The sequence below is a fragment of the Lepisosteus oculatus genome, chromosome 2 (genome assembly GCF_040954835.1).
Source record: "Lepisosteus oculatus isolate fLepOcu1 chromosome 2, fLepOcu1.hap2, whole genome shotgun sequence".
NCBI lineage: Eukaryota > Metazoa > Chordata > Actinopteri > Semionotiformes > Lepisosteidae > Lepisosteus > Lepisosteus oculatus.
In genome coordinates this window covers 37,156,597-37,182,284 of record NC_090697.1, presented here as the reverse complement: position 1 = coordinate 37,182,284, position 25,688 = coordinate 37,156,597, and the positions used below count along the sequence as shown (strand labels likewise).

The 25,688-nt window shown below is 33.9% G+C and overlaps 1 protein-coding gene across 1 annotated transcript in view; it reads left to right on the top strand.

Moving 5' to 3' along the window:
- atg5 (ATG5 autophagy related 5 homolog (S. cerevisiae)) overlaps window positions 1–23,925 on the top strand; it is a 58,191-nt gene extending 34,266 nt beyond the window's left edge. The window contains exons 7-8 of the mRNA XM_006625955.3: window positions 1,732–1,849; window positions 21,888–23,925. Coding sequence (XP_006626018.1) covers window positions 1,732–1,849; window positions 21,888–22,024 — 255 coding nt within the window. The 3' untranslated portion in view covers window positions 22,025–23,925. The remainder of the gene's footprint in view (window positions 1–1,731; window positions 1,850–21,887) is intronic.
- Window positions 23,926–25,688: the final 1,763 nt, after the last annotated feature.

Below are 25,688 nucleotides of genomic sequence, written 5' to 3'. Positions count from 1 at the left end.
GACACAAGATGACACAGGATTCACAGTGAATCACAGGATGAGATTGGTGAGGCAAATACTGAATTAAACCAGGGGAATATGGCAGTATCTGGATCCAGCATCATACAGGATGGAGGAGATAACCAATAGTCAGATGGCCAGGACTATGCACTGCAGAATATAAGCCTTCAGCAGACTAGGGTGGAATATCGGTACGAGATAAGTCTTCAGCGAGAAGGGTCTAGCCAAAAATGTTTGCCACTCCAGAGCTTGCAGGAGGTATTGTAAACAAATAAGGAATGGGCTAGTACAAAACAAAATTTAGCAAGTGAAAGAAAAGTACCAGTGAAAATAAACAACTAAAAAATTCAGATGAAGATGAAATGACTGAGAAACTAAAAACACAGCAGAAAAGCAGCAGTCAAGGTGCGCTAGGAGCCTTTTGCAACCAGAAGTCAGATAGCAGTGTTTAAAATCCTCAAATCTGAGGCTGCAGTTTTGGTGTAGCAGGTTTGATGTTTATAGGACATTGTAGCTTGCATGCATAGGGCTGTGTCTGAGTTAATTACTTGTGCTAGTGTACTGTAATACTTTCTTCTTTTACTTCTGTTAATTATATCTGGTATTATTTTTATTTTGTCCGTAGAGCTTGGCTTTGAAAATAAACAGTTGAATCAACATGTATCCTAGTTTGGCTTATTAACATTGAATTAAATATCCACATAAAAAAAAAGTTAAATTCTCCAGCAATTTTAATAATAAAATTAAATTCCTTAGTATCAAATGTATCACTTTTTACTCTGGATATCAGTTTTTTTTATCAATGTAAACTATTTCACTTCCAGCGTGAGAAGAGTTAGTTAGATTTCAAGGCCTTGACATGACTCATTTACAGTGCAATAGAGTGTCGAAAGGGGTTTAATATGTTGTTAAATTTTGGGGTCTGACAGAGGATCTAATAAACCTCTCGAGACAGTATAGACAAAGAGGAAGTGGTGTCTATTAGTATGCTTCCTTGGAGACATTTAAGGCAAACATGTAAAATCTTCGGAAAATACCGTATATGTGGTGCTTGAGTAAGCTGAATAAAAACTGGAATTAAACATTACATAGCCTGTTAGCAAGCAGACCCCCTGCATATCACAATATTTGTCTTGTGGTAAGTACTGCCATCGCATTTACTGCATTCCTGTCCATCAGCCTGTCTAAATATCATGGTCACCAAAAGAATCTGAAAACTGCAACATGTATAGCATGAGTTTATTTTTAATTTTGTTTTATTTAATTGTATTTCCTTTTGATAAAAACATTATTCACTTACTTTTTGTTGAGAGATTTTAAAAGAACTATAAATCATTTCTAGTATAATCTGTAATTTTGAATATTATTTTTTGGTGCCTTCAGCTTCCACAAAGGCTGTCTACATTTAATATATATATATGTGTGAATTTAAAAAATCAATATATGTGTAAAACAAAAATATATAGAAATTATTTATAAAACTCCAAACATGTTACTCTCAAGAATTAAGAATTAGTTATTAATAGCTCTGGGGCATATTTTTTTCACTGTGTTGCCTTGAAATCATATCATTGTTTATAGCACCTAATAAAAAATCAGTACAGTACAGAGGGGATTTCCTGGGTATAGGAATCAAGAACTTTGTTGCTGTAACACTTCAACTTGATCCTTAATGTTTGTCTCCAGTTGTAAATAAATAGTAAACAAATGTTATTTTTGCTTTTTCTACAGACAATGAGCGACAGACCATTCATTCAGAAACTGTTTCGGCCTGTTACTGCAGAAGGCCAGTCACACACCCTAGGTGATTTACTGAAGGAAGTATTTCCTGCTGCAATCACTAATGATGGTATGTTCATAAATGTTGATTTACACATGATTCTTGTGCCTTTTCCTGCATTTGTTAGATACAAAGTATTCTGCTTTAAATATATCTCTGGTGTTTAAGTTGTTGCTTTAGGCTTCTGATATCATATTTATAATACCACAGAGTATTCCACACTTTGTTACTATCTCTATTAGGACCTTTTTATCAAGATGCTCGGAATATTTTGTATTTATCTGTACCTCACCTGAAATTCAAAGGGAAAAGCATAAACCTGAAGACACTTCTTTATTTTTCAGCAAGTCTATTAATTATATTAATTATCCCATAATAGCCCAAATTAATAAAAGCATCCTGTTAAATTAAATCAGAAAACAGTGCTTTACACATTGTGGCACACAAACATAACTAGTGCCTGTCATAATGGAAAAAGTAAAATGACCAGCCTCATAGGCTTCATGAAAGATAAGAGCACGACCCAGCCAAAACAGTGTTTGTCTGGATCCCGTCAAAGGAAACAGATAAGCAAACAATGGGGTTCTCAGACAGTGTACCTGTAGCCTCATGTGTACAAGAGACCACCATCCCAGGATTCTCTTTGAAGAGTTTCCCATGCAGGCTGCTTTCTTTTTTTGTCTGGCAGGATGAAGGCGAAAGTCTTTCTTTGTGTCTCATATTTTGTTTTTTCATTTCCTTGTTAATGAAATCTCCAGTGATCTGAATGATATCAGATTGTTGTCTGTCTCCAGAGAAGTCTGATTCTCCAAGTATTTATTATTTTTCTCTAAAAATGGAATGGGCCCTTAACCTCTCCTTTGTATGATGCCGATGAGCAAATGAGTCCCAGTCTTCATCAGTGCATTTCACTTTGTACCTTAATATAATGTACCTATCAATACAGGCTCTCTTTGACTGGTACCTTTGTTCTTTTTTACATGGAGCTTTTGATGGTGTGAATATTTAGAAGATATACCTAACCCTAGAGCAGGGATTTTAAACCTTTTCTGTCTGGAAGTCTCATTTGTTAGGAAACCTCTTCTATAAGGACCCTAATTTGAGCATAAACCAAACCAAAGTATATTATTTCTATAAACAGTGCTACCATTTAGAATAAATTCTGAAAAATGTAGGGCAGTAGACCCTGCTAGTCTTTGGTTTGAAATATTTCCTCTCTTTCTGGGCAAATGCTGGACAACCCTTGAGACCTGTTAGAAACCCTTACATTTGAGAAGTACACTGTTTATCTATACACTAGGTTTAGTAGTTGTTTAAAAACAATTATAAAATGGTGTAATTTTCAGAGCACAACTTATGTTGAAGTTAGTGAAACAGGACATTACAAGAGTTATAATATATTTACAGTGTAAGCTACTCAGTGTCACACAGAATAATGACAATATGGTAAATACAGTTTAATGTCACACAAAAAACAGTTCTCAGAAGTTTCCATTTTTCAGTCTTGTGTAATAGGAATACCTTGTAGTTATCGCACATACTAGTTTTCTTCTCCAATTAATACTTTAATAGGGGCACACCTTCTGCATGACAGAAAACCTATGGAAACATGGTCAGGGGGAATCCCTGTTTTACTAAATGTTGAACTTGGTGTATTTACTGTAGAAGTGGAACATGTTCAGCCTTGTGTCTGTGATTCCACTCTGGCAATCCCCTCCACTACAGCAGCTTATTTCTTGTACTAGGGAATAAGTACTTGTGAGGTGTGTATCACATTTTGACTACATTTGTCCTTCTCTGCTCTGACTTGGAAGCTGCTTGATGAAACATAAAATAGTATATATAAAATATATTTCTGGATGTTTTTTAAACGGGTTTGTCTTACAGAAATGCCACTGTAGAAACTGTAGAAATTTTACTTTGCACTCATAGAGAGCTTTGAAGTTGGATTAAAGATATAAATTTGATGCAAATATGTTTAAACCGGTATCACATGGTCTCAAAACTATTAAATACTGTCGTTTACCTGTAAAATATAAATGCAGATACAGGATGTGCAGAATCACCTTATTCAATGTTAAGAAGCTACATGAACTGATACATTTTCTTAACCATAATCATACCATAGGAAAAAGTTTGAAATCCACCATTGTAACCAAGTGTATTTTTTCTTTCTGCATAAATCACAAAAAAGTCTGTTGTTTTTAATATCATTATGTAGTGTCAACCCAATGAAAATGAAAAGAGAATTCAGATGCCTGAATTTGACTGTATTTCTGTTAAAACTAGTTGGAACAGTAACAGAGGGTCAACAATAACTTTTCCTTATTTCTTATTCCTTATTTCTATCACAGATGAACAGTGATAGACATAACATCGAGATGAGCATTTAATGTAATTTTACAACAGTACTGTTATTATTAGTTAGTAAAGCTGCAACCAAATCTGTAGTCCAATATGAAGGTTAAACATTTAACCTTTTAATTAAAAGTTTGGTCTAAGTTGTATGATATATAGTTGGGTGGAAAGATGTTTAAAAGGATGTCACATAGTCTTAAAACCAGGTTAAACCTTGAAAGATCTAATATTACATTTGGTATTAGATGACCAGTAAATTCATACATGGAAATTCATATAAATGATTTTTTTTCTTTTTGAAGTTATGGTTTATTACAAACCAAAATAATCAAAATACATCAACATATGAGGACTGCACTGAATTTGAAAGTTAGGTCACCAGGGTCTTCAGACCAGTTCACACCACAGATTTAATACATATAACCCAGTCTGACAGTTTTGGCTCGATATTAAAGCTGGAAACCAAAATTTGTTTAGTTATATTTTAAGACAGTGGTCAAATTTCTTACTTAATATAAAATATCTAGCCTGTTACTCTTGGACATGAGAATTGTGTCTTTTCTTGTCTTGTCGAATTTCTTTAAAAACACAAAAAAATGAAAATTAGTTCAGTTAATGTTCAGTCTTTTTGTAATGTAATATACCACTACGTCATGGTTTTTTGTATTCTTTTCTCAGATTTTCTGAGTTTGTTTGCGGTGATTAGCGTTTAAATTGTTTCTCTCATCTTATAAGAAATAAAGCTGTATTTCTAATAAGCAAAGAAAAAGAAAAAAACCCCCACCTTTAACTAACCCATGGAACAGCCCACGCATATGACTTGTAAGCATTTGACAGAGCGGCCCACTGCCACTTCTTTCAGCCCCACTGTATTCAGCAATTACTGTCCAGGATGTGTGGGATGAATTGCTTCACTCCCATGCCTTATAGCGCCTGCCCAGTTTCCAGGGACTTCACTTTCATACATCTGCCTTTCTTGGTCAAGGTCTTTCACAAACTACTTTTGTTTTCCCTTGGTTGCAGTCTAAGCAGTCTTGTCAACTGTGGCCACAACATAATATTTTCAGGCTGTCTTCAACTAGAGTTTTGACATGGCCATGGCCTTGATTGTGAAGTTCGCTCCTAATAGAAGTGTTTGGGTATTCAGAATGACTATATATTATTATCTGGGACGATTATAGTACCCTTTAAGAGCTGGTACCAGCCAGTTTTTGATCATCAACAATATAATATGATGGAATGTTTCATATGATTTTAAGGTTTTTTCACAACTTAGTTTTTTTTTACTTGGAAGTGAAATGTCCCTTCTTCACTCCAAATTTGTTTATTTAAAACTAAGGATTTTTTCGTCTCTGTAGTCATTTATTGGTTACGTAAAAAGAAAAAAATAAGCTGTTTTGTCTAGATCCATGGTACACATTCTTAGTCAAATTGTCAGTGAGTCTCTTCAGAGCAAATGGGAATGATTCTTGAAAACGAAGTCTTGCATATTGTTTTAAAAAATGTATTGTTAGGCTAGCCATCAGAATGTAAGCTCACCCCATGACGTCATTTGTTTTGTCTCTACTGGATAATATAATCTTGTGGTCTTCTAAGTACCTCTTTGCCAAGAACTTAAAAAAAAAAAGATGATGTGTGTGGCATGTATTTCTCTGATGAAACCTTTTCATGTTTGTCTGATGTCGCCATAATATGTAAATCTACCACAATGTTTGCACTTTTGCCAGTGAATTGTCATGAAAAAGCAAAACAGACCTGTTGCTTATGTGGTTAGCCTTGAACTAGAAGTGCAGTTTTCACTAAAAATGAATTTTTAAATGTACCTTTGTCCCTCTTACTATATAAATAGTTCATTTAAAAAGTAATGTCAAATTGATAAAAAATACCACCCACTGCATGCTTTAAGGCAAGATATTCTGGTACACTCTAATAACTCAAAATTAAGAGTTATTAGCCTTAAATATGCACTTGTCTTCAACAAACTTAATCCAGTTTTTCCATGCCCACTTCTTAGTAAAGACAAATTAATCATAAGCTTCCTTACCTTTACCTCCACCCTAACGAGATAATAACAACAAAACTGTCCCATCTTATTTGTGAAAATGCTGATCTGAAACAACATAAGTATAGACTGTATAATACAGTGTGTAAAGTATGTAGTGTTTCATTTATAGAATTTAGCTCTGTTTACTTTGTTGGTTTTATTTAGATATTCTAGTGCATGGTTACTCAGCCTGTAGTCCTTCAGCCATTTTGTTACAACTAGCTCCTTAATTATTTTCATTTATGGTTAGCTGGATCAATACAGCCATTAACGATCTGTGTTTCTCAATCTACTGCAGAGAAGATTAGAAAGGCCTTAAATTGAGTAGCCTTATTCTAATGGAATAGTTTCACAATTCCTCTACTATGTCTCTTTGTGAATTTGTATCTTTTTCATCTGAGTTTGGAAAACACAATGATATTTGATCAGATTTTTAGAACACCATTCCATAGTGCATATGTTTGCACATTGAACTATCATAATTTTTTTAATGGATAATTTCTATCATAACTACAATAGCTAGTTATGCTTGGTGTCAGGCTTGTCAATCCCACATGTTTTGGATTGTTTTTGTTCATACTTTCTTTTTTAACTTCATTGTTTTCCATATTTCTTTTAAGGAAAGTAGCACAAAAGCTTTATTTTACTTTTTATTTTGTTTTTCACTTAGTAATTTTATAACCAGATAGAGAAGGGGCTGCTATTAGAAAAGGTTAAAATAATTGTATAAAAATAGTCTATTAATACTAATGCTGAATAAGATCACATATGTAAGACATGGGAAAACAGGTCAATTCCACTTTTGTTTGGTGGAGAATGTCCATTATTATGTGATATAAAGACCAAGGTACTGAATTCTCAACCATTATGAGATTTTGGTATTGTTTTAGGTGTACATAAGAATACCATATGAGAAGCAGGTGCATTGTGATACCTTGTATGTTGAATAATACATTACCATGAATTGGCTCATTATTAATTAACAGCATCAAAACTATAAAATCCAGATTACATTGGTTTTATATGTATAGTATAGCTAAGCTTTTGGTACAGGTAGAGTGATAATAGGCAAATACTGTAAATAGATAATTGGGAATTGTACAGAAAGTGTACTGTAAATGAATAGTGTCTGGAATGTTCTAAGAACACTTGTTCTCAGAAAATGAGCCTGCTTTGCATACATTAACTGGTTCAAGTTCATGTTGGTACATCACCCGCTTTCTATAATTGTTTATAATCTGTCCAATAACAGTGAGAAACTATTTCTTAAAGTTATTATAGTTGTTTATTTTCCTGAATGATATTTGCAGGCCAAACCACATGTGTAGGTTATTATTGGGAAGTTACTATTTATGAGATAATTTTCGTCTGTCCCCAAAGGACTTAAAGGAACTATGAAAATCAGAATCCTTCTCCTCCTCAGCGTAGCACTTGGTAAAGATGTGTTTTTTTAAGCATATTATTATTATTAACACACACACAAAGAGTGTTATTTCTGCACAAACATTTTCATAAATACTGAGAGCAGTGCATTTAGGTCTATCATTCATACAACTCTTATGCCAAAATTAATGTATTTTTAACATTTGCAGGACTAATTTTGAGAATAACGTGTTAATTTTCTTTTCTTGATATAGACGTGTTACCATCTACATGTACGTGGATTGTTTCAAGGAAATATAAGTTATTTCCTGGAAACAGAATTTAATGTACTGTTTAAAAAACCTTTTATGCTTATGAGTTTTGAGGCAATACTAGATATTTAGTGGTAAATAGTTTGTTTCCTTACCTTAAACACTCTCCATCTCGTATTAGTGCTGGGCGATAATTCGATAACGATAATTATTGCTATATAATTTTCCTCAATATAATTTTAACAAAAGTTCGATAAATGTTCGATATATATGTTTATGCTTTGCGCATGATATGCGAATGCGCACAAAATACTGCGCGAATGCGCGTGTGTGTGTTGCAGACCGGGCAGCTAACGTGGTGTTGTTTTCCCACACGGTGGTGGCTGACAGGATTGTAGTTAGTTGAGTGGAGAAATGAGCGACACTGAAGTACTGAAGTGCTGCCAACGACCAGCTCGAAGGACGATGACATCGTCAACAGAAAAGGTCATTCAACTTCAGTCATTTGGAGATATTTTGGCTTTTAACGATCAGACATAAAACAGAGCACTTTAAACTTTAAACTCTGTGCATTTATGTAGCATTTTTTTTCTAGAAAGATCCCAAACTGTTTGATACATAAGAGTCCCTTCACTACCAAAATGTAGCACCCATTTACTTACAGCTTACCACACAGGGTTTCACTAACCGTCATCAAAACTGGCAACTTGTCTCTGTATCATAAAGACACATATCATCTCTATCATAGCATGACAGATCGAAAAATGCAACATAAATACATCAGTCTGAACACGGGTCCAATTCTCAGCACACCTCATGCAAAATTGCATGTGTGCTGCCAACGTGTTTTGGCCACACATTATGTAACTCATGACTGCCAGATGAGCAGACATGGGTTGACTGAAGTGGGTGACATCCATGCAGAGATGTCACATGTAATGGTCTCAGATGACTTCAGGTTCATGCTGTTCTTCTGAGGTGGCTAAGCTAGGGTTGGTGTCACATGAGAAAATGTCATCAGCCTTCTGCAGTTTTTCTTTATGATAAAGAATACCTTAGCTTAGCAAGAAAGATCACTGTCACCTATAGAATTGGCTGGAGAGATTGACAGTTCTTGAACGCCCAAAGTACACTGAGCCATTTCACCGGATCCCTCAAGTACAGTTAAGTTATCCCACAAGAGGCTTGAGAAATCAACATTGGGATAGGCTTTTATAGACATACTGCCAAAACAGTGCTATCCCATGTGAATACTGATACTGGCAAAAATAATGACATTGCCATTGGATTTTTTAAAATCAAGATGGTGCCTATAATGGACTGTATTTTATCTAAATAGGTTTTACAAGATTAGTTTAATATTGCACATTTGTGAATACATTTATAAATAGGAGATCTAATATCAGTTGTGCAATGTTGTTTTTCCAGTTTCTTTCTGGTTATGCATCAAAAATGGAGAGTTAACTGGGATTTATTGTATGTTCTGCCTGAACTTTTAAATTAGTGCTTCAAGTGACTTTTTGCACTTGGTCTTCTGGCTTTCCCAAAACACAGAATTTGCTTGTTTCAATTTTCCTGTGTACAGCAGTATTAACTTTGTTCCAGCCATTAGTTTTTTTATCTTTTATAGTTCATTCTGCTTTTTATTACCTCTTATTTAGTTCATGTCTGCTTTGATTGTAGAACTGTGACAGCACTGTTGAGTAACATCACATGTTCTGGTGCATAGAGTAAGGACAATACTTTGCCAAGGAAGTGATTTGCTTAGAGTATCTGTATCTGTAAGTTTCATACTACCTGTGTAACAAAGAATTCTGTCTTTTTCTTATCCAGATTTCACAGCAAGTGAAACACTACATATATTTTTTTCATCTTGTTCTCATAAATATCAGGCAGCTGCTTAAATATTCTAATTAAGTTTTATGACTTTTGTTTTTTCTACATTTGCTAATGTTCATTTGTTAAAATACATTCTTAGTATATATGGACACTCATCAGCATTTTACTTTACATTTATAAGCAATGAATTCAGTTGTGTTTGAATAGGAGAAATGGTTAACTTACAAGCCCTTTAATACTGTAAGCAGTTGTTTTTTATTTATTAGTCCCACATGTTAAATGAAGAGCAGATGTAGGCAAGAAGAAACGGGAGTCTGTCAGTTAGTATATGCCTGTAATTTCTGACTGGAAGTTTCACTTGTGTCAAGTAAAACTGAAGGAATACCAGGGAGTGCACTTGGTAAGTGTAATCTCTCCAGTGTTCATGGTCATGACACCATAATCTTCAACTATTTATCATCATAGAGGTACTATAAACAAGAAAATGATGGAGTGATGCCTTCAGAATGCTTTTCATTAACAATACAGCTCTGCTTATGACTGTCATTTTAAATGATACACTTTGGTACTTTGCTAGCTGCTTAAATGCATCTCTTAATTTAACAGAGTAGGTAAGGGCCTTCAATAAAGTGTTGTGTAATTGTATTTTGACAGCTGCCTTTTGCAAACTAATTACTTGATTGTTTTCTTTATGAAAAGAATGGTGGGAAAATTATGGGACACATTTAGTCCAAGAAACAATTGTAATCCTAATTTGTGAATACACATTAATATGCCATGTAATATGCCAATTTAACACAAAGATCTTGAGCTTCAAAAAGTTTCTTAATCATTTGAGTTTATTCATACATTTGATCTCTTTAAAAAGAGGTTCTATGTTCTATTTTTTTTTACTCAGACTGTCCCATAGAGCCAGGACAGTGTAATTTGTATTTCTAGTAGAAGATTTTCAGGCTGTTTTTTGAGTGTTCAACGTAGCTTGCCCCGTTTTCAGAGTCACGGCACTACTTTTGTATAGTTTCATTTTCCCCCTCTTCCTGATATATGTTTTAAATTTGAAGTTTATCTTAAGTTTAATTTTAGGTTGTATTTCTCAATTTATTTGCTCCACCCTTGTCTTTGCTCCAGGCTTCAGTAGTTTAATCAATTTGATCCTAATAGCTAAAAGCATACCTTTCATTTGTATGATTATTCTGCTCTTTTATGGATCCTTTTCAGGGCAGTAATACTTTATCTGCCAGAATTCGTTGCCAGAAGTAGATGGTGTTACAGCTGTTTTTGTGTCTTTGCAGCTTTACCATTACATACTTACATTTGAATTCAAAACCTTTAATGTGTATCAAAATATTGTGGTAGAAATAGATTCTCACATTATCCTTTTGAAAACATTCATGAGTCAGTATAAAGAACTTGGCTGTTTTCATAAATCACATATTCTTATTAAATTTAAATCATACTTTGAATAAAAATAACTTTTACAAGAATTATGTTCCCCCAGCAATTCTCAGACATCTCATGTTAGAACACATTCTACTTAATTACTACCTCTTGGCTTTCAAAATCAGAAAACAATTATGGAATTATAATGTGTTAAATAATTTATTATCTGAATTAATACCCCACTTAGCTGTCATACTGAAAAATATCCATGGGGATGCTCCTTCCTCTTCTGGAAAAAAAAAAATTGGTGGAGTGATTTAAATATGCTAGGCTGGGGTTAGAAGAATTAAGTGTTATGATCAGCATGCATACTGACTTCATTTCCATTTACTAATCGACAGGGTTGCAAAGAGAAACTGGGCCAACTTTGGTGGCTGTAGAAGAAATGACAGTGTATTAGATTTCATTTTAAGTTGTGTGAAAACATACCTTTTTTTCTTGTTTTTAATCACTAATAAAAATTACCTTGAATTCCCTTGAAATTATTCCAATAAGCTTGTTGCAGTTTATGGTCCTCAAGAAAAATATTGTTTAAAGTCCTTGAAAAACTATATTGTATTTTGCTATGCCATACATCTTTTAAATGCATATACATTGTTTAATGTTACTTACAAAATTTTGTATAACTTATATATTTACTATATACATATATACAGTGGTGTTAGAAAGTTTGTGAACCCTTTAGAATTTTCTGACTTTCTGCATATATATGACCTAAAATGTGATCAGATCTTCATCTAAAAATAGATAAAGAGAACCCAATAAAACAAATAACACACAAAAGGATATACTTTTTCATTCATTTATTGATCAAAATGATCCAACATTAAATGTCTTTGTCAGAAAAAGACATGCTTTCAGTAACTGATGTGACCCCCTTGAGCAGCAATGACTTCAACCAAACGTTTACGGTAACTGTTGATCAGTCCCGCACATTGGTTTGGAGGAATTCTGGCCTCCTTTGGCATTCCTCCTTACAGAACTACTTCAGCTCAGTGATATTGGTGGACTTTCTTGCATGAACTCCCCGCTTCATGTCCTGCCACAACATTTCTATTGGATTAAAGTCTGGTCTTTGACTCGGCCATTCCAAAACGCAAAATTTCTTCTGCTTCCACCATTCTTTAGTTGACTGACTTGTGTGGTTAGGGTCGTTGTCTTGCTGCAAAACCCAGCTTCTGTTGAGTTTCACTTCATGGATGGGTACTCTGTCATTCTCCTGTTAAATTTACTGGTACAATCCAGAATTCATAGTTCCGTCAGTGAGGGCAAGCCGTTCTGGTCCCAAACTGCTGGCAGCAAAACAGGCCCAAATCATGACACTGCTTCCACCGTGTTTCACGGTTTGGATGAGGTTCTTATGTTGGAATGTAGTATTTGGTTTTCGACAAACGTTTCTCATTTAAGCCAAAAGGTTCTATTTTCGACTCATCGGTCCACAAAACATTCTTCCAGTAGTCTTCTGGCTCATCCAGGTGGTCTTTAGCAAACTTTAAATGGGCAGCAATGTTCTTCTTGGAGAGTAGTAGCATCCTCCGTGCTATCCTCCCATGCACACTATTCTTGTTCAGTGTTTGCCTAATGGTGGACTCATGAACACTGACATTAGCAGGTGCAAGAGAGGCCTGCAGATCCTTAGACGTTACCCTGGGTTATTTGTGATCTCCCGGAATATACACCTTGCTCTTGGAGTGATTTGTGTTGGACGATCACTCCTGGGGAGAGTAACAGTGGTGTTGAATTTTCTCCATTTGTACACTATCTGCCTGACAATGGATTGGTGAAGCCCAAAGTCTTTAGAAATAGTTTTGTAACCTTTTTTGTTGAGCATCAACAACTCTTTTTCTGAGGTCCTCTGAAATCTCCTTTGATCAAGGCATGGCATGCGTTCACAAACTTGTGTGGTGAAGACCAGACTTTGGTAGTGAAGACTCAGGCTTATGTTTTTTAAATAGGGCTGGGCCACCCAAACTCACACCTGATTGTCATCCCATTGATTGACACTCCTGAATTATCTGAATTATCCCTTTAACTGGATTGATAATCCTAAAGGTTTACATACTTTTTCTGACAAAGACATTTAATGTTGGATCATTTTGATCAATAAATGAATGAAGAAGTATATCCTTTTGTGTGTTATTTGTTTTACTGGGTTCTCTTCATCTATTTTTATGACTTAATATGAAGATACGATGCAGAAATTCAGAAAATTCTAAAGGGTTCACAAACTTTCTAGCAGCACTGTAATATATGAAAAGTTTTACAATGTTGTAATCATTATATTCTCAGATTAGTTAATATTGCAACATCAGAAAGGCCACAAATGAGAAGAAGCCATTATACTTCTGTTGCTCTTTTTTCTGTAATCCCATATATAGTGTTGGATTTATAAGGATCAATGTCAGTAAGTATGAAAAAGCCCTTGAACCCCCTCCCTCCCCAGGAAGGGACCCTTTGGATTAGCCAATGAAATCTAAGGTGCATGTCTCTGGGATTTGTAAAGAAACCAATGCACCTGGGAACCCATACTAAAATGGGTAGAACATGTAGGAACTCAAGAATGATTTGATACTCATTTCAATAGAACTTATTGTGGGGGGTGAGGAGGTTTGTATTGTCTTCTTTTTCTTGTGCTGCAGGTTTTTCTCTTGCCTCTCCTCCGGCTACTGGCTTTCTACAAATTGTACCATGCAAGATAAGAACATAGGTAACATTACAAACTAAAGGAGGATACTTGGCATATGTGATCTGTTTAGTTGCTCAAAGCTAATGATCTGAGGATCTCATTCAGCCATTTTTTGCAATAAGCCAGTGTATAGGCTTAGACAACAATGTGTATTGTCATTGTGTTGTGTTTGACTGTGCTGTAAAACAAATTTCACCTAGGGGACAATAAAGCTTAAATTGAATTGAATTGAACATGGCTTCATCCATACTCCCATGACTCTTAGCATAAATCTCTCAGTTTTCCACTTGTTTCCTCTGGGTAACGTTTTATTGTTCTGAAAAAGTTCAAGACTGAAAAAGCATTTAAATGTGATGTTTAAATCCGTGTGTGGATTTTGAATACTTGTATCAGATCCACTCATAGTCTTCTCTGTTCAAGAATAAAAACATTCAGTGCCTGTATTGAAAGGCTTGAAGATTTTCCTTTAAGCTCAGGAGTGTATTTAATTATTCTTGTCTGGATTGATTCTAGAGCAGCAATGTATTTTTTTGTAATATGGCAACAGAAATTGGACAATACATAATAAAGTCTTTTTAGTGTTTTGTACAATTTTTAAACTTCATTTACATTCTATTTTTAACTATATATCCTAACATTTTATTGTATCTTTTATTTTATAAAAATGTAAATGTTATCTCAGTATTAACAACTAAAGATTTCAGAATTGGCCTTGGCGAGATCTGTGTTTTTGTGTCTATTGTTTTTCGCTATATGTTGTACTTTGTGCCATTTGCTAGGTGTTTGCCCAGTCTCAAATTTTATCAATTTTTTGTGAAATTCATTTTCTGATGCGCGAGTAAATATAACAAAATCTGAATGATACAAATTAGGCAGCTGTTCTATTAGAGATCCCTGTGGTACACCACTAATTACATCACTCCAGTGTAAGCATTCACCCCTTATCTATACTCTGTTTTCTATGAAACAAGTTCTCATCCTGAACATGCACATTTCCTGTAATGACTGTCATCTTTAATTTAAGAAATTATCTCTTATGAGGAACTTTATAGCATTCTGAAAATTAAAACGCTGCTCTTGCTTTAAAAAAACTCTAGCAAGTTATTTTAGCAAGACTTTGCTAAATCCATGTGGACTGTCTCCTAGAAAAAGTTAATTGGTTTTGCTTTCCTAAAACATCATAAAGCTTCTGTGACTTGTTTTACATGTTACTTTCCCTCACTTTATCTTTTGGCAAAATGACTACCTATACGTGTTAAAATCTATATATACTGTATGCATTTTTAAGCAAGTGGCAAGCTTGCATTGTGTACTACTTTATTGTATGGGAATCCATGTGGATAAAACAGCTTTCATCAACAAAAGAATCTTATAGCTCTCCAAAAAATATATAATCGTCATACATTGAAGAGAAGTCATTTCTAAGGTAATGTTTATCTGCTGCTCTGTATTGGCACTTCATGTTACATTGGCCTAAGAAAATAGTATCAAATTTAATTCTGACATTGGTATTTCTCCTTTCAGGATTCAATGTCAGCCATTGTCCATGAAAACAGTCCCTAATTATTTTAATTTCATACTGTTCACACTTTTTGTATTGACATTTTGTGGTCTAAATGTTACGTTTTCTTGCTTTACAAAAGTGTTTTCTTTTTGTTTGAACTCATGTACTTGCTTTTCCTTGTTGATAATTTTTCATGCTTCATTCAGAGTTTATTTTCATTTTTATTAGTTTAGTCTCTGAAAAACAGGCTCAGCCCTTTTGAACCTTTTCTGTTTCCTCCACCCAGAAAATAAACCGGGAAACAGTTAACTTACACTGTTGAAATAATGTTGTTTATTTGGTGTTAAGCTTGTTTCAGTGGTTTCATGGTTTAACCGTCTCAAAGTATTACATTTAGTGTATTAACAGTTGCCTAGTATCAGTAGACAAATTAAGCATCATTAAAGTGAAGCAGGAACTTTACAGTGCTCAATTCTGATTCTTAAGCCTTCTCTACCTAATGGTAAAACATATTGACCATTCTAACTGGTAATATCCACTGGCTAAAAATGTGATGAGTAAACAAACTTTGTAAATATTAAGTCTTTAATGGAAAAAAAAAACTATATTCATTCTTTTTCACTAATTAATAGGTAGAAAAGTGTCATTAATGCATCTTTTTGAAATATGATGCACCTTGATTTTCTTTCCAAAATCTTTTATCTGTGTGGCACATTATAAAAATATCTAAAACTAAGATATTATAATAGACAGTGATACAAATATCTGAAACTACTATATTATTGTAGACAGTGTTCATCGAACATTAGTGGACTTCCATGACAATGTGTAAAATGAACAGAAGTTAACTTAACAATACAAAATGACTCTTTTTATTCACTAGAAATATAAAATAGCACATAAAAAGAAGCAAAGAGGCTATGCCTAGAAAATTAAAATAGAATTCCTTCACATTCTGTTATCCAGCATTTATCAAAAACCAGTTGGGTTTGTCGTAATCGGATACCTGTGTTATGATCTTTTCATTGGATTTCTTTGACAAGTGCCATTTATGATTTCAGTTCATCTGGTATATCTTTTATAACCCAGCCTCTTGTGAAATGCCCTCTATTTCCTCTGCAGACCACCCTATGTAATACAAGTCTAATGTCTATTGAGAATAATTCTTCAAAATGCTGCATTTGCTGTAGTGCTAAGTCTAACCAAAAGTAGCATTGTGAGCGAAGGTACTCTTTAATACGGAGTAACTGTCAAAAACAGGGATTCAATGATTGATTGGTGATTAAATATTTTCCTTTGTTAGATAATCAGGTATAAATGTATGGCCTACAGTCTTTTACTCAGAACAAAGCCACTTGTTTGTTGAATTCTAGAAAGCTTTTTAACCTCAAGATAAAACCTATTTTTTATTGTCATGCAGATGTCTTTAGATTCAGATTCCTCTCGCCCGGAAGCATTAGGGTGATGTGATTTCTTTCTCTCTCTCAAGATTAATTGCCCTTTTAAAATGAACGTTTGATGTGTTCCTTTGGGCAGCATCCTGGATTCAGCCTAACCTCCCACCCTGACCTCTCTGAGCATCACCCCCATAGCTCAGGCAGAAATCCTTCAGCATGATGTATGCAGCAGAGACGTCAGTCTGTGGTTTTTCGTGTCCATGGATTCAATTAGGTTGTTTTTTGCAGATCAGCATTGGAGAGGTTAAAGAATTTGTCAGACGCTGAGCAAAAGCATTGTCCAGACTCCCCCAGGTCAGACAAGCAGCTCGTCTGTATTTAACCTGCTTTTAATTTGGCCCCCCTATTTATTATTTGTTTGTCAGTGTGTCTAGAAATACATTACAGCTGTTGCAAAATTGTCCTTCATCTGCAAAGTTGCTCAAGACTAATTTCTTTCTGTTAAGTATAAAAAACACAAACCGATAAATAGCAATTGTCTAAATTTCTTAATATTCCAAATTAATATTTCATTGGATGTCAGTTATTGTCAGAATTAGAATAGTTGAGATATGATGTAGCACATGTGTCTATACTATTTATGCAGCAACTGATTTTTTTTTCACGTGGTTTGTTAATATTACGAAATATCTATTATTTATTTTGTCATGGGCCACAAGTAATGGACTGTAAAATAATTTCATAGTTAGAATACTTCAAGAAATACTCTCATTAAATTACACTTTACAGTCTAATGATGTGTTTTACTGATTATTTCAAAACTGTCAGGTAATTATTTTGTTTGTGCATTACCAATTTAAATATTCCCATAAGCCTGTGGTTAAAAGCTAAGCAGTCCTCATATTTGCATGTCTTCCAAGGATAATTAAAAAGGAATTTGGCAGAAGAGTGGGTGAAGAGTGGCAAAGACTTGGACAGCAAGAAATGTCATGTAGTGGTTCAGAATTTGAATATGGTCGACACTATTTATTATGTGTTGTAAATCATCTCCAGTTTTGCTTAGCCATGTAAAGCATTATTTCAGGAGTCACAAGTTAGATATTTATTACAAAAAGAAATCATCACAATTTTCCTGCTGCTATTTCAACCCTTTCTTATGTAAAACAACATTTAGAAATGGCTTGGCATTTTCCAAATTTAGCATATTTGTTTTGCAGACTGTGTGGGTCTGCTACATTTCTTCATTATTAGAGGTGTTGTTAATTTCATTTTTTTGCTTTAGTTGTTTTTTTAAATATTGCATAGAATTTGTTCAATAAATGAATATTAGAATATTAAATTAAAATCAGTATAAGTGAATATAGTGAATGTTTTAAAATATGTTTCATTGTACTCAGAAGCTGAGAACCTGTTATTTTCACATAAGCAGTCTTTTGCCACCCATTTACCCTTTATGTCATTAGTTATTAAAATGTTGTTGTATTGCAGTTTTTCCTTTATTCCTTTTTTCAAAATGTGCAATTAAGAAGCGCGACTTTCAAAAGTAGTACAATTTGGTGAAAAGTTGAGATTTTAATTATTTCACACATTGTGTTTGACTTTTAAGCCAACTACTTTCCAAGAAATACTTACACGCTTTCTTTCTGACCCTGATACTATTTATGGATATCAAACCTAAGGCACGCGTTAGAAAGAACAGATATCAAGCAGCATGTCACTTTTGAAGCTAGTTGTATAATCTATTAAGCTAGAAACAGTGAGACACTTCTAAGTGACTTCAGGATTGCTTCCTAAGCCCAAAGCAAATTATATATACAGTCTATCAATATGTGTATAATAAACAAGTCAATTAAATATTTCATGTTTATTTAAAAACTATACGCTTCTTTAAACCCTGATTGGCTATGAAAATTACATTTGTAAGTTTAGATTTCAGTCAGATTGTAATAGTTTGAGATAATGGCCTCACAGTCTGTATTGCTACCTTATTATTATTTTCTAATGTTCCTCTGATTTTGAAGTCAGCAGATGACAAATATAAAGATAGACCAATACAGAGCAATCTTACTCAAATTTCAAAGGACACATAAGAAAGTTCCAAAAGCTCCAATGTAATGTATCACCACACATGTACAGCTGTTTAATTAATGCACCTATATTTATCTTTCAAATGGTGACGTTTTTAAACCTGTAAAGATCATCTAGTAGTCATTGCAGGGGTGTTTCCTTGAGGCTGCTATATATCTGAATAATATAACTATAGCAATAAATTATTATAATAGATTTTATTAAGAAAATTAATATTAAAGAAAAATAACTAACTACAAACATGTAAAAATGCTTTTATTAGTTGGTTTTATATTGTTTGATCCGGGGAAATAAATGATTTAATTATTTATAAATACATAAGAGTGTTTGCAAATGTGAGGGGGCCCTTTGGCACATCTGTCTAATTTGTTGTTTGTTTTGTAGCTACTTGATTTACGAATAACTTTTAACTTGAACAATAACAAACATTAACCTGCTGCATAAAAGGTAAAGGTTTTGGGGGCCCAAACATTTCGTACAAGGCAGTGGAGATCCCTAACAACTGTGTGTTTATATATTCTGTCTCTGCTTGTATAAAAGGTATCTCTCAATGGACTGGCCTGGAAATAAACTTTCCTCTTTATTAAGTAAAGCTGTGGCTTAGCCAAAGAGGAAGGGTCCTATCTTTAAATGATGGATAGCCATCGTTCATCTCTGTCTAGAGAAGTGACCAACAGATTTAGAACACTGTATTAACCATTCTTTTTTCAGGTCTTGAAGCATGTTTAGATAGACTGTGAGAGGAAGTGTTTGATAATTCAGACTAAAGATTATATTAGGTTGCATTAATCTAACACGAGGAAATGTTTCAGCACATACAATGCCAGGAGCTAACAGATCAATTATAAATCAAACATTATTAGCAGCATTCTTTCCTCATTGATTGAACATTTTACAGCATCTACAGTTTTACATGAAACTGTAGCTTTAGCCAGAACAGGCTGAAACTCAAGCTAGAACTAGTAAAGTCTATTAGTATTTTGTAACATTAAATATCCACTATTAAGTTTCATTAACATCAATTTGAAGTTATTTTAAACAAAATTGAAATTTATAGAAAAGGGGTGGAAAGTCAAACACAGCAGATTAATTCATGATGCACTGATGGGTTGTTAAGTCATCACTCGTTTATCTGCGTTTCAGAATAGTGGAACAGTAGCCATGGTAAATTAATTTGACTTCTTTATTTCATTTAAAACGCTGCAACATTCTTGTATTACTTATTATAGCAGTGGAATAAATTCACATTTTTATGTGAATGTATAATGTTTGTGTTTTTGTTGGATTGCAAACATCTGTTATGTTTATGTTCTGAAAATGCTGGTGTTGGATATTTCTTTTGAAGTGTGCCGATTTGAGTCAATCAATGGTACTTTCAGACAGTGGTTTGCCATTCACCTAAGAGTACCACATACTTTCTTAAAAATACTACTGAATATATTTTAAGTCATGGCAATGTTGTTGTACCAGGCAGTATACCATCTAATCTTAGCTTCAAGACTAGAAGATTACAGAAATGTAATGTTACTCTTTTTTTGTATTTTAAAATATGAATATTTTGTTTGTTTTCCTATATCTGTTTTTGGGAGAACTGCTGTTTATAGCAGTCATAAATGAAAAATCATTTATGTGAACTAGAGTATACATGACAAATGATTTAATCTATATTTGACTTTAATCAGTGATTACTGAAAGTTGTTCATCTCTTTACTATCCTTAATATAAGGGTATTAAACATGTTTACCAGCATGCTTGCTAAAGCAATAATTCACTAATAGTCCACTTCTTTCTTCACATAAACTTTTAACCTGTGCTCAGAAGTTTCACTTAGTTTTATGCAGTATGAGAAGTATGTTGTTAATAGTTGTAAACAGATGTTAAAAAAACTGATTTAATTTTTAATTGAAATTCTGATAATCCATTATGAATATCAGTAATAGGTCATGTGTTTCAACTGTGTTCTAAGATGATCTGAAAGTGAGAATAAAGATAACACATTTCTTTTAGCCTTATGTAAAACCTTTTCTGTGATAGAATAGGAAGTGGTTTTGTGAAACCCTTTAGTTATCTGTACATATAGTATGAATCATATAGTGGCTTTCCCGGATCTTGCACTTTACCAGGTATAGACTGGAACTGATGCTTTTGAAAGCTCTGTGCTACACACAATGTCCTGTTATTTATTTCATCTAAAATAAAATGTGTGCATGGGCCACAGAAGACACCTTTCTGGTATTGTCTCTTAAAAAGGAGTTGTAATGCTGTTTTATATAGTATGCAGGTAGTATTGTTTTTAACAAAAAACTCATGGGGAATTAAAGACACAAATGTCCCAGGAAAGTGTTTAAAATAGTATCATTAAAGATTAATAATATATCCATTTATCTTCCGTAACCATTTAGCCCAAAACAGGGTTGGACATAAGAAAATAAATTACACAGATAGTTCCACAGATCAGAACCCAAGACGTCTGAGGCAGCAGTGCTAACTGCTGTGCTACTGCACTTCTCAAATAAAACATAAAACATTCAAAGTTATTTGTCTGGATGTGAAACAAAGTCTTTCATTGAAATGTCAAAATGTAAAATTATTTAAAATGCCTTATTCCTAAATAGTTTAAAAACAGAAATGTATGTTTCTTGTAGACAGACGTAAATACCATATGTAAAACATGTTTTAATCTGTACTGCACTATAAGAAATAGTAAGGCCAGCTAGACTCTGTATCTGGTCTATGTGAATGGTATATTAATAAGTATGTGCTTTACAGATATAATCACTGTGAAATTTGTCTCATATATATGGGATTTAGTCTAGTGACTTGGTGGTGCTAGGATTGATGATCTTCATACTATAACATTACACTTGTTATTGAAGACCTCTTTCATTTTACTGCTTGCTTTTTTCAGTCAGACCAAATATATGTTTTATCCAGTGTTTTTTTTAACTTGTCACTTGTCTGCTGTGCTTGTCTACATTGTCATATGATCTGTCAATACATGCACACACATATGATTCATCAATCCCTAAAGACTGTGGTAAAGTGTGAGAATGTGTGCGAAAAATCCTATCGTTCAACCTTGTCACTAACTTCCCTTTATGTGTGTCTCTCATCTAGATGACCAGAAGAAGTATCAAGTGGTGATTCATGGGATTGAGCCAATGTTGGAGACTCCAGTCCAATGGCTAAGTGAACATCTGAGCTACCCAGACAATTTCCTTCACATCAGTGTCATTCCCACACCCACCGACTGAATCTTAACTTGGTTTCTGTCTTTTGTTTTCACTGAAAAATTGAATACCATAAGACTGAATCAAACAGCAGTCTTATAGCCCCCTCCAGATGGAACGCTTCACGAGAGCTGTCTCATCTCACCTTTTTTCTAGTTTTCGGAAGCAACCTGACCAGAAAAACCTCACTGCTGTAAGCCAAACAGGAAATGTGAGATCCCATCACCTGATAAGCCAAGTGGTGCTGGTGCTGATTTATGTTACCGCTGCCTTTCTCTGTTGTCGTCATCTGACCTCAGACTACAACGTCAGAAGCTTAGCTGGACCCCTGCGTTTGCAAGACTTCCTGGTAAAAATACAGAAAAAAAGATGAGTGGTAATGAACATTCTGAGACTGACAAACTCAGTGGAAAGATGTTGCATTCAGTCTGTAGCATTGATATTCAGCCAAATAAGTAAACATGGGTATTTCCTGAAGTGGCCTATATTGAGCTGTTAAAAACATAAGAAGTGGAAACATTGCCTTAGTCTTTCCAGATTATATACACTGGTTGTTAGTAAAGCTTAAAGGGTTTTTCAGCAACACATGTAAACAGGATTTTTTTTTAGTCCAGATCATTCCTTCCTTACAGCAAATTTATAAGAAGGCACTCAAGTTTTTTTTAATTAGACCACAAAATGTCTTCTTCCTCCTTTAAACCTTGTTTAATCTGGATGTGTACTGTAATCATTTTAATGGCTAACAGTTTTGACATTACTTATGAGAGGTCACAAGGAGAGGGGGTATGGTTTGAACAAACATCTATAAAGGTGTTAAAAAGTTGAAAAATATGTTTCTTTGTCTGGTTCGCTCTAGTATTTTTAAATCTTCTAATTAATTATCTTCACTTTGTTGCTTTTGTTGACAACATACAGCAAACTACAATAATCCATATATCTTCTATATCTATTTCTTTTCATATAGTACTTTTATTCTGTATTTCAGAAGTAAATACTTCAAAATCATAAGTAGACTTGGGGAAACTTTTGCCAAATGTTTGTTTTGTAGTGTAATATTCTGTTTCTTCTTGTTCTTAACAAAGATGAAATAGCTGTCACACACTTTCCATTTTAACATAGTGGAGTTCAGAATCTGTTTTTTTTCTTAACTCACTTTTGGAAAAGGTTTGAAAGATATATGGAAAATGCTTGACAACTTACAGTTCTGTCATGTTTATACAAGGTAGCAAACCAATATTCTTCTACAGAATTGCCCATTTCATGCATTTGGTATGTGTGTATTCACATGATTGAAGATGAACAAAGTGGTCCTGATGTTGAAACATGAGCCTGGCCTAGGTATTTTCATTATTTGTTTTTTTCTTCCTGTTGTTGTGTTGTTTGAGCACTTTGTCCTTGGCCACCATTTACCATAAAAGATGGTGATTAAACATATTGGTCCTTTTTTCTGTGAGTCAGACTGCTCACTCAGTTGCATATTACAAAGCAGAATTATGCTCTGTTCAGATATTTTAACATTCTGGACCTAGAAACACAGTGTATTTAAAAAATTGAACAGACATTAAATGTTTACAGTTTAAGAAAAACATAGCATTTTATAAATTTGTCCCTTCAGCATCTCCCAGGGTTTGGAAATCATGTGTTTTGCAAGCAGTCTCTCTTTGAAGCAAAAGCTACTTTTGTGAAAGTGACTGATTAATAATAAAATCATGCTTGGAGCAGAATATTGAAAACGCGATAATTTATTATTGGGTTTAAGGTGTGTAAAGAGTGTGTTTTTTGAAAGATTTCAGGTATCTAGGAATTATTTGAATTTACAGACCAAATTGGCTATTAGCAATAATGAAAATTAGTTCTAGAATTGTTTTGCAGAACTGTACTCTGTATGCTGGAAATTAAAAAAAATAACATTTTGGTTGTCATGATCCTAACTTTTTTTCTGTTTGAGGGTTGAACATCAGAGGACTTTTTCAGTAGACCAGACACCGTGAGGCTCAGGCAGCTGAAAATAATTATTTATTTATAGGAATCTGTGACTACAACTTCCCACCATCGTCACTGATGTTTCATTAACTGTCTGTGCAAATCTGGCATTATTGAACCAGTCGTCAGAAGTACACAACAAAACATATTTCCCAAAAGTATGCATTAGCAGAAGGTTATTTAGCTTTCTGAATCATTACATCTGCCATCTGCATTTTTTTGGCAATTGTTTCTAAACAAATAAGATTTAATCATTTTTACACAGATGGCTTGATGTAGGACAAGTCGGTGTGAAGAATGATGTATATTACATTGTATTGTTTTAGACTTTTCGTTTTGAAAGATTGCAAGGATGGATTTTCTGAGTATTATCACTTAGATTCTGCCCTGTACCTTAAACATACTGAAACCTCAGCTGTTACTGAAGTTAAACATTCAAACCCGTTTTTATGCTCTTATCCTGGCTTTCTGATAACTTTTGAAGTTGATCTGTAGTAGGAAGTAGCTAAACCTTTCTTTCTCAAAATACCCTTTTTCTTATTAATTTCTAAACTTTAAATGTTAAAGCCAAGAACTTCAAAGAAGAAAGATTTATCAGTTCCAGTGCAATGCCAAGTAGTATCTGTTCATAACATAATAATGTTCAAAGATACCCTTGGTTTTCATTTATAAAATACAGAACCAGCAAAAGGTTGGGATCATCATAGTACCACTTTTAAAACACTGTATTGTTATTGACTTTTACAGTTGTTGCATTTTATCTGAACTTTACTTTAAGGTGTGCTGTTTTGAAAGAAAGTTGCCAAACCTTTCCATTTAAAGGATTGTTACAAAAATATTGTTTTCCTGGAATTATGCTTCCATAATTTTGTTTGTTTATTCTGAAAGGCTTGGTTGCATATGGGCTGTTAATGTTAAGTGTTGTTTTTCTTTTACATTCTCCTGAATTTGTTTGCAAATAGGAGACAGTTTAAGCATTAAATATGTAAGTTGATTAATAAAGGATTAAATATGTAAGAGGTGAACAGTACTGTAGATGCTTGACATCAGCTTGTGCTAAATAAACCAGTTTTATAAATTATTGAAGCAGTCTTGCAGCTGTTCTAAACAGAGTGTTGTGCAACCATTGTTATGGTGGCCACAAAATACCCGGTGATTAGAGCATAGTCTGCCTTGTAAATGGCCTGTTTCTGTTTGTACGGTGATTTGAAACCCACTTCCAGGTAATAAGCCTTAGTTCCGATAAGATGGACTGGAAAATTGCAATGTTGGTTTACAGTCAGGCTGAAACAATATGCATGTCGCAGAGTCTAATGTGGCTGGAGGGTGGTTTCCCAAAAAATAGAAAAATAAAAGAAAGATGAGAAGAGGGCGTGATTACTTCAGCCTCAGATTGCACATCAAAGGAAAAAGTGCTCTAAAATTAGTTAATTAAATGAAGGTTCTCTTTAGTGAGATTCCCTATAAATCTATCAGATAAAAGTTCATGGCTTTCTAGCTCTGTTAAACTACATAGAGTTCATCACTCTAATGGCAAAATACTGGCCAAGCAATTTTATTGGGACAGATTTCTTTTTACAGTAAAGACAGTAATCACCTCTGTGATTATACTTCTACACAATACACTTGAGAAACTGTATTTTTCCCAATGTGATTACATTTCTTTTTGGAATTAAGGCAGAATGTAAGAATGATAAAAAATATA